Genomic DNA, 15,296 nt, shown 5'->3' on the forward strand with positions numbered 1-15,296 from the left:
GTTAGGGGAGGTACTTGAGCTAAGTGGTGGGAGACCGGTGGACCGGAGGTTTAACATCTCCAGCCCTCCTAGTTTGAAGCTCCACCAATACCATGTGGATAGGTCCCTCATATGTTTTAACATCTCCAATCCTAGAAAACCGGGAAATTGGGAAGTGTCATGGAGCAACCTTACCATGACCTTTTCACACAGAGCAGATAGAATGCCTACAGATACAGAGCTCGTACGCCACATAGCCAGTAGAGGAAAATCATTCCGGTATCGATATACCTTAGGAAATAGGATTACTAAAGTTGGAGAGGTATCACCAGGATACTGTGCACATATCGTACAAACTGATACGTGCATTAGACAGATGGAAGAATTAGGGTCAGGAGATTTCACCTGGAAGGTTTGTAACATGGTCATGTCCTTCTCCGTCCCTTATGTTCTCCCCGATGATGCATATTTCATATGCGGGAGAAAGGCGTACAAGTGGCTTGCCCCAAACTCTGAAGGATTGTGTTATATTGGAAAAGTATTGCCTGAAGTAATGACTGTTACACATGACAAAATGAAGGACATACACCGTGGTGCCCAAACTCCTTATACTCACACTCACTACGAGCACCTTGTTAAAAGACAACTGTCAGAAAGGTTAGAGCATCCGGCCTCTGATCTTATCCATGAATCCACCGGGATTCAGGTTCTGGTAGCGTTAGATTTCACTCGCACCGCTCGAGGTGTGATGAATTATAGATACATTTCCGCACTCGCCACTTTGTTAGATAATATCACTGAAATGTATGATGACACGTTTAGATACACTGGAAGGGAACTTCAAGCTTACAAAACAGAACTAGTTCAGCATAGGATGGTTCTTAATTATCTTACAGCAGTAACAGGCGGATATTGTGTTACATTGGCAACACAGTACGGCATAAAGTGTTGCACGTATATCACAAATAGCACCGAGGATCCGGTAGAGGTCATAGACCAAAAGATGGACGATATTCTGCAATTAAAGTGGGAATTTCGTCGAAAACACAATCTCACCCTTGCTGCTGTAGGTAATGAGCTGACTGGTTGGGTGTCATGGTTGAACCCGCGAAATTGGTTCTCCGGTTTAGGAGACTGGGCTCAAGGAGTCATAATGGATGTTGGAAAGTTTCTCCTATGTATTTTGGGTGTCGTTATATCTATTGGATTGATATTTAGATGCGGGCAGGCTTTGATGAGGTGCAAGCAAAGCACGAAAGTGATGAGCTTAAGGAGTGAGGAAACTGTAATTAACCTGGATTTGATTTATGACCCAATGCTAGAAACCATGACGTAATGATGTAATGAGTATACGGTCCGTCTTTCACCCATTTCTATGTTTTCCTCCGAGGTACAAAGACCCACGTAGACGAAGGATTTGATGAGCCAAGGGGCCGACAACGGAAAGATGGAAAGAAGAAGAGCAGACGACCTGATAAACAAGATTTTGATGGACAATGCCATGGGTACCCCAGTTTCCCTAGGAACTTTAAAATCACGATAGCCCAACATTTTTTTGTAAATCCATGGACGTTGTTTGCTTTACTCACGATTTATGAGCAAAAGCACAAAGAAGAAGACTCCGATCAACCGACACCAATCAAGACCTCAATCGACGAATGTACATTTCCCTGACATAGAATACCATTGCATTTTTCATAAGTGTTCTCTATCTTCATCTCTACAACCCTCAGGTAATGACACACATAGACGATAGGGAATTCAGGCACAGATATCAGCAACCACATACCTCCCCCATTCATGTATCATCAACTAAAATGTGCATCCCCATTTTGTTACAACTACAGCCGAAATGAGCTCGGTAAAGTTTGACAGCCCATCCACAGACCTGTACCACAGGATAAGAAGGAATTCAAATGTATACTTCGCAATACCTCGAAGCTTGATCTACCACACGTACGGCACGATGATACATGACCCTCCAAACATGGACTCATACACACATGCTCCTGCTTTCTCACTAGGTCATACCCTCTTCACACCTTCTCCTCTCTCCTCCCCTACCCAACCATGGAAATCAATTAACCCCTGACTTACATTTTTCTCCTTAAATGTTTTGTGGCAGTTATTATTGACTGCCAAAGGGTGGACTGTCAAAGTCAGAAAAATGTCTCAATGCACGTTGCCATATTTGCACCGCACACTGGTCCGTGCTGCGCATGCGTACGCTCTCCCGTGGAAGCGCATACCCGCAATAGCGTGCACTCGCACGCGCAGTATGCGCATTTACGGTAGAGTTTATGTGATCGTAGCGTGCGACTCATTAGTTACAAATGTTCACAATTAATGTAGTTTATAGATCATGATCCCTTTGATAGTTTCTGTAAGTTTGGTTAAAGTATAATGTCCCAGAGCTGAGGAATCCCTCTTTGCATCGTACGAAGGGTTTAACAGGAATCATACAGCAGTGTTTGGTACCCATCGGAAGAGTATTTGATTAGCAATATTCCGGTGTTGGTTTGGAGCGTATTAATCGCTCGTGCGAATAGTTATGGACATAAGAAGTTTATGTCCATTTCTATGATTTGCACATACTCAGGTATGCGGCGGGAAACCCAGTTTCCCACCCACCTGAGCTGTTGGAAATCGTCACAGCCCACCTGTATGAATCACCCTATGACCTTTTGTTATGATGCAGGGCCGAATTCCTTCGGCCAATGGACAATGGGATTGTAGGACCAGGAGATTGCATTGTGTGTGGAGCATAAATAGGCAGGCCGACCACATCCAGCTCTCACTCTCTCATCAACGGTTATCTGCTGATAATCGGGAGCTGGATATCGAGGCGCTGGCGATCATACCCTTTGTGCGTAAGTTCTCTCCATAATCATTGTCTTTCTGCGAGCCAATCTCTCTCTCTCTCTCTATCTCTCTCTCTCCTCTTTTTCTCTTAAATACCTTATAGTATTATAGTATTGTATCGTATTGCATTTAGGTCAGTGTAGTATTGTCTTTTTTGTATTTATTGTTTAGTTCTGTGGTTAGGAAGTCTCTGTTATATTGTAGTGTATCATATGTACTGTTATCCCCTTTTACAAGTATTCTAGATATAATACAGTTAATAGGCCTTGGAAACCTAAACCAGTATCTGTGTATTTACTATAGTGTTAAGTGTTCACTTGAGCGTCGGTGACGCTCAAATAGCTTTTGTAGATAGTCAGGTTACACAAGGTTGCATTTACACCCTGTACTCACATTAAGGTATTCAGTGTATTACATCGGTATAAGGTTTAACATAAAGGTATAGTGTTGTGAGCGTCTGCATCGCTGGTGACCTCCTCGTGGTCTCTAGCGTACGCTACGTTACAGCGAATCTTTCCCCTAGACATAACCAATAACGTGTCCTGTGATCACTGGGCCGTGAGCGAACGTGACGCTTGAGCGTCTCGCCTACGGCTGAGCGATCGTTACGCAAATAGCGTATCATTACGGTATTTCTTAAATAAACAGCGTACAGTGTTCTTAGCTTCATAAGGGTTGTTTATACGACAAGGAATTTAGCATTGTCACAGTGAAGCCAGTTCTTTTTGAAAGAAAATGGATAGGGCCGAAATCTGGACCCCAATTTTAGGCCCATAGTCACCCCTGACTGTAGGAAGTGCAGGAAACGACCCAGCTGGAATTCCTCTGTAGGGGCTTTCCTGGCCTCACACCAAGCAACATATTTTCGCCATATACGGTGATAATGTTTTGCCGTCACGTCTTTCCTAGCCTTTATCAGCGTAGGAATAACTTCATCCGGAATGTCTTTTTCCGCTAGGATCCGGCGTTCAACCGCCATGCAGTCAAACGCAGCCGCGGTAAGTCTTGGAACAGACAGGGCCCTTGTTGCAGCAGGTCCTGTCTGAGAGGCAGAGGCCATGGGTCCTCTGTGCGCATTTCTTGCAGTTCCGGGTACCAAGTCCTTCTTGGCCAATCCGGAACAATGAGTATTGTTCTTATTCCTCTCTTTCTTACTATTCTCAGTACCTTGGGTATGAGAGGAAGAGGAGGAAACACATATACCGTCTGGTACACCCACGGTGTCACTAGGGCGTCCACAGCTATCGCCTGAGGGTCCCTTGACCTGGCGCAATATCTTTTTAGCTTTTTGTTGAGGCGGGACGCCATCATGTCCACCTGTGGCAGTTCCCATCGCTTTGCAATCTGTGTGAAGACTTCTTGATGAAGTCCCCACTCTCCCGGGTGGAGGTCGTGTCTGCTGAGGAAGTCTGCTTCCCAGTTGTCCACTCCCGGAATGAACACTGCTGACAGTGCTTGCACGTGATTCTCCGCCCATCGAAGAATCTTTGTGGCTTCCGCCATTGCCATCCTGCTTCTTGTGCCGCCCTGGCGGTTTACATGAGCGACCGCCGTGATGTTGTCTGACTGAATCAGCACTGGCCGGTTTCGAAGCAGGGGCTCTGCTTAGCTCAGGGCATTGTAAATGGCCCTTAGTTCCAGTATATTTATGTGTAGAGAAGTCTCCAGACTTGACCACAGCCCTTGGAAGTTTCTTCCCTGAGTGACTGCCCCCCATCCTCGGAGGCTTGCATCCGTGGTCACCAGGACCCAGTCCTGTATGCCGAACCTGCGGCCCTCGAGAAGGTGAGCACTCTGCAGCCACCACAGAAGAGACACCCTGGCCCTTGGGGACAGGGTGATCAGCCGATGCATCTGAAGATGCGATCCGGACCACTTGTCCAACAGATCCCACTGAAAGATTCTTGCATGGAACCTGCCGAAGGGAATGGCTTCGTATGAAGCCACCATCTTTCCCAGGACTCGCGTGCAGTGATGCACCGATACCTGTTTTTGTTTCAGGTGGTCCCTGACCAGAGATGCTAATTCCTGGGCCTTCTCCACCGGGAGAAACACCTTCTTCTGTTCTGTGTCCAGAATCATGCCCAGGAAAAGCAGACGCGTCGTAGGAATCAGCTGCGACTTTGGAACATTCAGAATCCAGCCGTGCTGTTGCAACACTTCCTGAGAGAGTGCTACGCTGATCAACAACTGCTCCCTGGACCTCGCCTTTATGAGGAGATCGTCCAAGTACGGGATAATTATAACTCCCTTCTTCCGAAGGAGTATCATCATTTCGGCCATTACCTTGGTAAATATCCTCGGTGCCGTGGACAGGCCAAACGGCAACGTCTGGAACTGGTAATGACAGTCCTGTACCACAAACCTGAGGTACTCCTGGTGAGGTGGGTAAATGGGGACATGCAAGTAAGCATCCTTGATGTCCAGCGACACCATAAAATCCCCCTCTTCCAGGCTTGCAATAACCGCTCTGAGCGATTCCTTTTTGAACTTGAATTTCTTTATATAAGTGTTCAAGGATTTTAAATTCAGAATGGGTCTCACCGAACCGTCCGGTTTCGGTACCACAAACATTGTGGAATAGTAACCCCTTCCCTGTTGAAGGAGGGGGACCCTGATAATCACTTGCTGGAGGTACAGCTTGTGAATTGCCGCCAGTACTACCTCCCTTTCCATGGGGGAAGCTGGCAAGGCTGATTTGAGGTAATGGCGGGGGGGGGGGGGGGGAGTCGCTTCGAATTCCAGCTTGTATCCCTGAGATACAATTTGTATAGCCCAGAGATCCACCTGTGAGCGAACCCACTGGTTACTGAAGTTTCGGAGACGCGCCCCCACCGCACCTAGGTCCGCCTGTGGAGCCCCAACGTCATGCGGTGGACTTAGTGGAAGCAGGGGAGGACTTTTGTTCCTGGGAACTGGCTGCATGGTGCAGCTTCTTACCTCTACCCCTGCCTCTGGCAAGAAAGGATGCGCCCCTGACCCTCTTGCCTTTCTGAGAACGAAAGGACTGCATTTGATAATACGGTGCTTTCTAAGGCTGTGAGGAAACCTGAGGCAAGAAAGTCGACTTTCCAGCTGTCGCTGTGGACACGAGGTCCGATAGACCGTCCCCAAACAATTCCTCACCCTTATAAGGCAAAACCTCCATGTGTTTTTTAGAATCAGCATCTCCTGTCCATTGCCGAGTCCATAAGACCCTCCTGGCAGAAATGGACATAGCATTAATTCTAGAGCCCAGCAGGCAAATGTCCCTCTGAGCATCCCGCATATATAAGACGACGTCTTTTATATGGCCCAGGGTTAGCAAAACAGTATCCCTGTCGAGGGAATCTATGTCGTCTGACAGAGTATCTGTCCATGCTGCTACAGCACTACACATCCAGGCTGAAGCAATAGCCGGTCTCAGTAGAGTACCAGAGTGTGTATACACTGACTTCAGGATAGCTTCCTGCTTTCTATCCGCAGGCTCCTTTAGGGCGGCCGTATCCTGAGACGCCAGGGCCACCTTTTTAGATAAGCGTGTCAGCGCCTTGTCCACCCTAGGGGATGTTTCCCAACGTAACCTGTCCGTTGGCGGGAAAGGGTACGCCAACAGTAACCTCTTAGAAATCACTAGTTTCTTATCAGGGGAACTCCACGCTTCTTCACACAATTCATTTAATTCATCAGATGGGGGAAAAGTCACTGGCTGCTTTTTCTCCCCAAACATATAAACCCTCTTGGTATTAACAGGGTTAATCTCAGAAATGTGTAATACATCTTTCATTGCAACAATCATGTATCGGATGGCCTTGGTCATTTTAGACTGTAAATGTGCCTCATCATCGTCGACACTGGAGTCGGACTCCGTGTCGACATCTGTGTCAACCATCTGAGATAGAGGGCGTTTATGAGCCCCTGACGGTTTCTGAGTCGCCTGGGCAGGCGCGGGCTGAGACCCCGGCTGTCCCAAGGCTGCAGCGTCATCAAACCTTTTATGTAAGGAGCTTACATTGTCGTTTAAGACCTTCCACATATCCATCCAATCAGGTGTCGGCCCCGACGGGGGCGACACCACACTTATTTGCCCTTGCTCCTCCTCCACATCAAACATGTCGACACAGCCGTACCGACACACCGCACACACACAGGGAATGCTCAGACTGAGGACAGGACCCCACAAAGTCCTTTGGGGAGACAGAGAGAGAGTATGCCAGCACACACCACAGCGCTATATAACACAGGGTTTTCACTTATAATAAGTGATTTACCCAATAGCTGCTTTATATGTCTTATTTGCGCCTATATTTATGTGCCCCCCCTCTCTTTTTAACCCGTCTTGTACCTGGATACTGCAGGGGAGAGCCTGGGGAGCTGCTTCCAGCGGAGCTGTGAAGAGAAAAAGGCGCTGGTGTGCTGAGGAAGAAGGCCCCGCCCCCTCAGTGGCGGGCTTCTGTCCCGCTTTCTGTGTAAAAAAATGGTGGGGTTTTTTACATATATACAGTGCCAGACTGTATATATGTATTTTTTTTGCCAAAAGGTACTTCAATTGCTGCCCAGGGCGCCCCCCCCCCCCCCCAGCGCCCTGCACCCTACAGTGACCGGAGTTTGTAAGTATGCTGGGAGCAATGGCGCACAGCTGCGGTGCTGTGCGCTACCTTAAATGAAGACGTCTTCTGCCGCCGATTTCGTCGTCTTCCAGCTTCTGTTCTTCTGGCTCTGCGAGGGGGACGGCGGCGCGGCTCCGGGAACGGACGATCGAGGACAGGTGCCTGTGTTCGAACCCTCTAGAGCTAATGGTGTCTAGTAGCCTAAGAAGCACAAGCTAGCTGCACGCAGGTAGGTTTGCTTCTCTCCCCTTAGTCCCACGTAGCAGTGAGTCTGTTACCAGCAGAAGCTCACTGAAAATAAAAAACCTAATAAATACTTTCTTTACTAGTAAGCTCAGGAGAGTCCACTAGGAGCACCCAGCTCTGGCCGGGCACAGATTCTAACCGAGGTCTGGAGGAGGGGCATAGAGGGAGGAGCCAGTGCACACCAGATAGTACCTAATCTTTTCTTTAGAGTGCCCAGTCTCCTGCGGAGCCCGTCTATTCCCCATGGTCCTTACGGAGTTCCCAGCGTCCACTAGGATGTCAGAGAAAAATAAAATAAAATAAATGGGGAGGGGGGGGGGGGGGGGCATGATTGAATTCCCCCCCATGTAGTACAACAGATATGATTTTGTCTTTTTAATGAATTGCTGATGGCAGGCAAAGCCGAGTATATTAACGCAGTTACAAGAACCATTAATACCTAAACTGATATATTTCCAAATATACTCTATTTGGATTGCAATGGAGAAAACTGGGAAATGGTGTTAGTCTAGCTAAGTACTTGAGGGGATACCGATAGGTAATGAGGCACTCTGCGCAACTCACCTTAACGTAAGAAGGTTGGTTCAGCGCCACACTCTGGGAATGCCTCAGTGTAGAGAGAGCCATCTGCTGAACCAGCTGCTGGAACCTCACATTCCTGGCTACAAAGTCTGACTCACAGTTCACCTGAAAGAATTTAGTGTTCAGAGTTTCATTTAGTTGTAAACTGACAAAAAAAAAATGTTATAATCCTATGAAACCAATAAGGTAAATAATAGTGAGTGATCAGTGTGTCATCATGATTGCAAATTCTCCACCCTCCACAGACCATGCAATAAGGAGAACAGGGACCTTGCACAGACTATACACATCTCCTCTCCTCCTGCTAATGAACTCAACTATGAAAGGAAATACTCAGCTACCATATAAAGATGAACGTTTCCTAATCCCAAACTTTTACTTCAAGGCAAAGGGTGACGCTAACAGGGCATAAAACTGAATTCAAAACTCTTGAAATTAAACATTTTCTGTCCTTATTAGGAAGTTCATCATTAACGTGTGCTACTACTACAATTTTCATGTGTTCACCCGCTAACTTGGGTATATATTAGATCTGGTTTCACAAAGTCCTGTTACATGGATACAAAGAACCATGAATAAAATTATTATATATGTATTTATGTCCACGTAATCCCAGCAATGTTACCGGACATATCTGCAGTACAGTGCAGCTCAGACACGTTCTTATTTACTCACTTCCACCATTACTGCACTGTTGCCTTCTAGTAGCAGACCCACAAGACCCTCTGCAGTCTTTCTTCCTTGTAACTTAAATGCTTTGCTCCATCCTTCTTTTTGGGCCTGCTGATTTAACCAAGCCTCTGCCTTCATAAAGACAAGAGTAAATGATGAAGAGACACATACATATAAATATATTACACCAATGAATAGCTATTTACATAGGTTAAAAATATTTTTACGAATTAAGAGGTACTTTTATATCAGGTACAGATACATCTGCTTTGCCATGCAAAAAAACCCCCAAAAAGACAGGTGAAGAAATTCTCTTTAACCCCGCTCCAAAAAAAACAAACCACAACAAGATTCCATGTGTGGTATTCAATTCTTTTCTGCTGATGGGCATGGTATAATCATTTCAGCTCGACCCGACCCTTTACGCAGATAAGCCCGATTATTATGGGCACAATATGCGCAATAACAGGGGTCACTTTAGAGAGGAGATTGGGTGTGATATATCATTTGATTACCGCCCCATGAGTGGTCAATATGCTGCAAAAAGCTGTAAACCTTTTAAGGGGGCATCACAAGAGGTCCTAAGACTACTGTTAGTCCCGGGATAATCCAATGACATAGCTCCATTAATAGCTTTGTATCAAGAACACACCCTGCCAGGGAGGACTATGAAGGAGGGTCAATGCTCCTGGGGTATTACTTGTCTGTAAAGTGGAGGGATGGCTCTGAGAATGGGGTTAGGCTTAAATATTCTTTATGCCATTAGTGAGTGTTCTCTGTCTCACTGACACAAATAATTCATAGCGCATACTTTAACTCACAAGGTTTGTGTTTTTTATTTTTTTATTAATGCCTTTCTCATACTCCCACAGCCACATACTACTGAATGTAATTAACCTGTTAGGGGTGCTGGTATTTAATACGGTCCAACATTTTACACATGAAAACCAGTACAAATTAGGAAAGGGGGTGTGGCCACAGGTAAGTGGGAGGGGGGGGGCTATCCTATAGTTTTCAATGTTAATTTGAAGAGCCAAAAATCGATACAAAGCCCTTTTTGGCAGGTACACACCATAAAAAAAAATAAGATTTTACTCACCGGTAAATCTATTTCTCGTAGTCCGTAGTGGATGCTGGGAACTCCGTAAGGACCATGGGGAATAGCGGCTCCGCAGGAGACTGGGCACAACTAAAGAAAGCTTTAGGACTACCTGGTGTGCACTGGCTCCTCCCTCTATGACCCTCCTCCAGACCTCGGTTAGGATACTGTGCCCGGAAGAGCTGACACAATAAGGAAAGAATTTTGAATCCCGGGTAAGACTCATACCAGCCACACCAATCACACCGTATAACTCGTGATACTATACCCAGTTAACAGTATGAAATATAACTGAGCCTCTCAACAGATGGCTCAACAATAACCCTTTAGTTAAACAATAACTATATACAAGTATTGCAGACAATCCGCACTTGGGACGGGCGCCCAGCATCCACTACGGACTACGAGAAATAGATTTACCGGTGAGTAAAATCTTATTTTCTCTGACGTCCTAGTGGATGCTGGGAACTCCGTAAGGACCATGGGGATTATACCAAAGCTCCCAAACGGGCGGGAGAGTGCGGATGACTCTCCAGCACCGAATGAGCGAACTCTAGGTCCTCCTCAGCCAGGGTATCAAACTTGTAGAATTTAGCAAATGTGCTTGACCCCGACCAAGTAGCTGCTCGGCAAAGTTGTAAAGCCGAGACCCCTCGGGCAGCCGCCCAAGAAGAGCCCACCTTCCTTGTGGAATGGGCTTTTACTGATTTAGGATGCGGCAGTCCAGCCGCAGAATGTGCAAGTTGAATCGTGCTACAGATCCAGCGAGCAATAGTCTGCTTTGAAGCAGGCGTACCCAACTTGTTGGGTGCATGCAGGATAAATAGCGAGTCAGTCTGACTCCAGCTGTCCTGGAAACATAGATTTTTAGGGCCCGGACTACGTCCAGCAACTTGGAATCCTCCAAGTCACGAGTAGCCTCAGGCACCACAATAGGCTGGTTCAAATGAAAAGCTGAACCACCTTTGGGAGAAATTGGGAACGAGTCCTCAAATCCGCCCTATCCTTATGAAAAATCAGATAAGGGCATTTGCATGACAAAGTCGCCCATTCTGATACACGCCTGGCCGACGCCAAGGCCAACAGCATGACCACTGTCCACGTGAGGTATTTTAGCTCCACGGATTTAAGTGGTCCAAACCAGTGCGACTTCAGGAAATCCAACACCACGTTGAGATCCCACGGTGCAACTGGAGGCACAAACGGGGGCTGAATATGCAGCCCTCCCTTAACAAAAGTCTGAACTTCAGGCAATGAAGCCAGTTCTATTTGGAAGAAAATGGACAGAGCCGAAAACTGGACCTTACTGGAACCCATTTTAGGCCCATAGTCACTCCTGACTGTAGGAAGTGCAGATATCGACCCAGTTGAAATTCCTCCGTTGGGGCCTTCCTGGCCTCACACTAAGCAACATATTTTCGCCATATGCGGTGATAATATTTTGCGGTCACATCTTTCCTAGCCTTAATCAGCGTAGGAATGACTTTATCCGGAATGCCCTTTCCTTTAGGATCCGGTGTTCAACCGCCATGCCGTCAAACGCAGCGGCGGTAAGTCTTGGAACAGACAGGGCCCCTGCTGCAGTAGGTCCTGTCTGAGCGGCAGAGGCCATGGGTCCTCTGAGATCATTTCTTGAAGTTCTGGGTACCAAGATCTTCTTGGCCAATCCGGAACCACGAGTATAGTTCTTACTCCTCTCCTTCTTATTAGTCTCAGTACCTTGGGTATGAGAGGCAGAGGAAGGAACACATACACCGACTGGTACACCCACTGTGTTACCAGAGCGTCCACAGCTATCGCCTGAGGGTCCCTTGACCTGGCGCAATAACATCCTAGCTTTTTGTTGAGGCGGGACGCCATCATGTCCACCTGTGGCCCTTCCCAATGGTGTACAATCATTTGGAAGACTTCTGGATGAAGTCCCCACTCTCCCGGGTGGAGGTCGTGTCTGCTGAGAAAGTCTGCTTCCCAGTTGTCCACTCCGGGAATGAACACTGCTGACAGTGCTAACACATGATTTTCCGCCCATCGGAGAATCCTTGTGGCTTCTGCCATTGCCATCCTGCTTCTTGTGCCGCCCTGTCGGTTTACATGGGCGACCGCCGTGATGTTGTCTGACTAGATCAGCACCGGCTGGTTTTGAAGCAGGGGTCTTGCCTGACTTAGGGCATTGCAAATGGCCCTTCGTTCCAGAATATTTATGTGTAGGGAAGTCTCCCGACTTGACCATTGTCCTTGGAAGTTTCTTCCCTGTGTGACTGCCCCCCAACCTCGAAGGCTGGCATCCGTGGTCACCAGGACCCAGTCCTGTATGCCGAATCTGCGGCCCTCTGGAAGATGAGCACTCTGCAGCCATCACAACAGCGACACCCTGGCCCTTGGAGACAGGGTTATCAGCCGATGCATCTGAAGATGTGATCCGGACCACTTGTCCAACAGATCCCACTGAAAGATCCTTGCATGGAACCCTCCGAATGGAATTGCTTCGTATGAAGCCACCATCTTTCCCAGGACTCGCGTGCAATGGTGCACCGACACCTGTTTTGGTTTTAGGAGGTCTCTGACTAGAGATGACAACTTCTTGGCCTTCTCCTCCGGGAGAAACACTTTTTTCTGTTCTGTGTCGAGAACCATCCCCAGGAACAGTAGACGCGTTGTAGGAACCAGCTGCGACTTCGGAATGTTCAGGATCCAGCCGTGCTGTTGTAGCACTGCCTCAGCTAGTGCTACTCCGATCAACAACTGTTCCCTGGACCTCGCCTTTATAAGGAGATCGTCCAAGTACGGGATAATTATAACTCCCTTCCTTCGAAGGAGTATCATCATCTCTGCCATTACCTTGGTAAATACCCTCGGTGCCGTGGACAGACCAAACAGCAACGTCTGGAATTGGTAATGACAGTCCTGTACCACAAATCTGAGGTATTCCTGGTGAGGGGGGTAAATGGGGACATGCAGGTAAGCATCCCTGATGTCCAGTGATACCATGTAATCCCCTTCGTCCAGGCTTGCAATAACCGCCCTGAGCGATTCCATTTTGAACTTGAACCTTCGTATATAAGTGTTCAAGGATTTCAAATTTAAAATGGGTCTCACCGAACCGTCCGGTTTCGGTACCACAAACACTGTGGAATAGTAACCCCATCCCTGTTGAAGAAGGGGTACCTTGACTATCACCTGCTGCGAATACAGCTTGTGAATTGCCTCCAGCACTGCCTCCCTGTCTGAGGGAGCTGTCGGTAAGGCAGATTTGAGGAAACGGCGAGGGGGAGACGTCTCGAATTCCAGCTTGTACCCCTGAGATACTACCTGTAGAATCCAGGGATCCACCCGTGAGCGAGCCCACTGGTCGCTGAAATTCTTGAGACAGGCCCCCACCGTACCTGGCTCCGCCTGTGGAGCCCCAGCGTCATGCGGTGGACTTAGAGGAAGCGGGGGAGGACTTTTGTTCCTGGGAACTGGCTGTATCTGCAGCTTTTTCCCTCTACCTCTGGGCAGAAAGGACGCGCCTTTAACCCGCTTGTCTTTCTGGGGCCGAAAGGACTGTACCTGATAATACGGTGCTTTCTTTGGCTGTGAGGGAACATGGGGCAAAATGTTGATTTCCCAGCTGTAGCTGTGGAAACGAGGTCCGAGAGACCATCCCCAAACAACTCCTCACCCTAGTAAGGCAAAACTTCCATGTGCCTTTTAGAATCAGCATCACCTGTCCACTGCAGAGTTCCTGGCAGAAATGGACATTGCGTTTATTTTAGATGCCAGTCGGCAATTATCCCTCTGTGCATCTCTCATGTACAAGACTGCGTCTTTAATATGCTCTATGGTTAGCAATATAGTGTCCCTGTCTAAGGTACAGAGAATCTGACCACGCAGCTGCAGCACTGCACATTCATGCTGAAGCAATAGCTGGTCTCAGTATAATGCCGGAGTGTGTATATACAGACTTCAGGATAGCCTCCTGCATTCTATCTGCAGGCTCCTTTAGGGCGGCCGTGTCCTGAGACGGTAGTGCCACCTTCTTTGACAGACGTGTGAGCGCTTTATCCACCCTAGGGGATGTCTCCCAACGTGACCTATCCTCTGGCGGGAAAGGGTACGCCATTAGTAACCTTTTAGAAATTACCAGTTCTTATCGGGGGAAACTCACGCTTCTTCACACATTTAGTTCATCAGATGGGGGAAAAACCACTGGAAGCTTTTTTTCTCCCCAAACATAATACCCTTTTTTGTGGTACCTGGGGTAATATCAGAAATGTGCAACACATTTTTCATTGCCGTAATCATGTAACAGGTGGCTCTATTGGAATGTACAGTAGTCTCATCGTCGTCGACACAGGAGTCAGTATCCGTGTCAACATCTGTGTCTGCCATCTGAGGTAGTGGGCGTTTTAGGGCCCCTGATGGCTTTTGAGACGCCTGGGCAGGCACGGGCTGAGAAGCCGGCTGTCCCACATCTGCTATGTCGTCAAACCTTGTATGTAAGGAGTTGACACTGTCACGTAATTCCTTCCACATGTCCATTCACTCAGGTGTCGACCCCGCAGGGGGTGACATCACATTTATCGGCATCTGCTCCGCCTCCACATAAGCCTCCTCATCAAACATGTCGACACAGCCGTACCGACACAGCACACACACACAGGGAATGCTCTGACTGAGGACAGGACCCCACAAAGTCCTTTGGGGAGACAGAGAGAGAGTATGCCAGCACACACCAGAGCGCTATATAATGCAGGGATTCACACTACCCACAGTGATTTTTCCCTTATAGCTGCTATAATACACAGATTTGCGCCTAAATTTAGTGCCCCCCCCTCTCTTTTTAACCCTTTGAGCCTGAAAACTACAGGGGAGAGCCTGGGGAGCTGTCTTCCAGCTGCACTGTGAAGAGAAAATGGTGCCAGTGTGCTGAGGGAGATAGCCCCGCCCCTTTTTTTGGCGGACTTCTCCCGCTCTTATAATCATAATGTGGCAGGGGTATTTTACACATATATATAGCTTATTAGGCTATATTATGTGTGATTTGCCACTCTTAAGGTACTCTAATTGCTGCCCAGGGCGCCCCCCCCCACAGCGTCCTGCACCCATCAGTGACCGGAGTATGTGGTGTACACAGGGAGCAATGGCGCACAGCTGCAGTGCTGTGCGCTACCTTAATGAAGACCGGAGTCTTCTGCCGCCGATTTCCTGGACGTTCTTCTTGCTTCTGGCTCTGCAAGGGGGACGGCGGCGCGGCTCCGGGACTGGACGACCGAGGCTGGGCCTGT

The 15,296-nt window shown here is 47.9% G+C and overlaps 1 protein-coding gene across 2 annotated transcripts in view; it reads right to left on the reverse strand.

Moving 5' to 3' along the window:
* Nucleotides 1–15,296, reverse strand: part of TSFM (Ts translation elongation factor, mitochondrial) — a 34,130-nt gene that overhangs the window by 11,967 nt on the left and 6,867 nt on the right. For both annotated transcript variants that reach the window (XM_063952299.1, XM_063952300.1), the window contains exons 3-4: nt 8,934–9,062; nt 8,241–8,363 (exon numbers count right to left, since the gene is read on the reverse strand). In XM_063952299.1, the coding sequence (XP_063808369.1) occupies nt 8,241–8,363; nt 8,934–9,062 (252 nt within the window). The remainder of the gene's footprint in view (nt 1–8,240; nt 8,364–8,933; nt 9,063–15,296) is intronic.

The sequence above is a fragment of the Pseudophryne corroboree genome, chromosome 2 (genome assembly GCF_028390025.1).
Source record: "Pseudophryne corroboree isolate aPseCor3 chromosome 2, aPseCor3.hap2, whole genome shotgun sequence".
NCBI classification, from domain to species: domain Eukaryota; kingdom Metazoa; phylum Chordata; class Amphibia; order Anura; family Myobatrachidae; genus Pseudophryne; species Pseudophryne corroboree.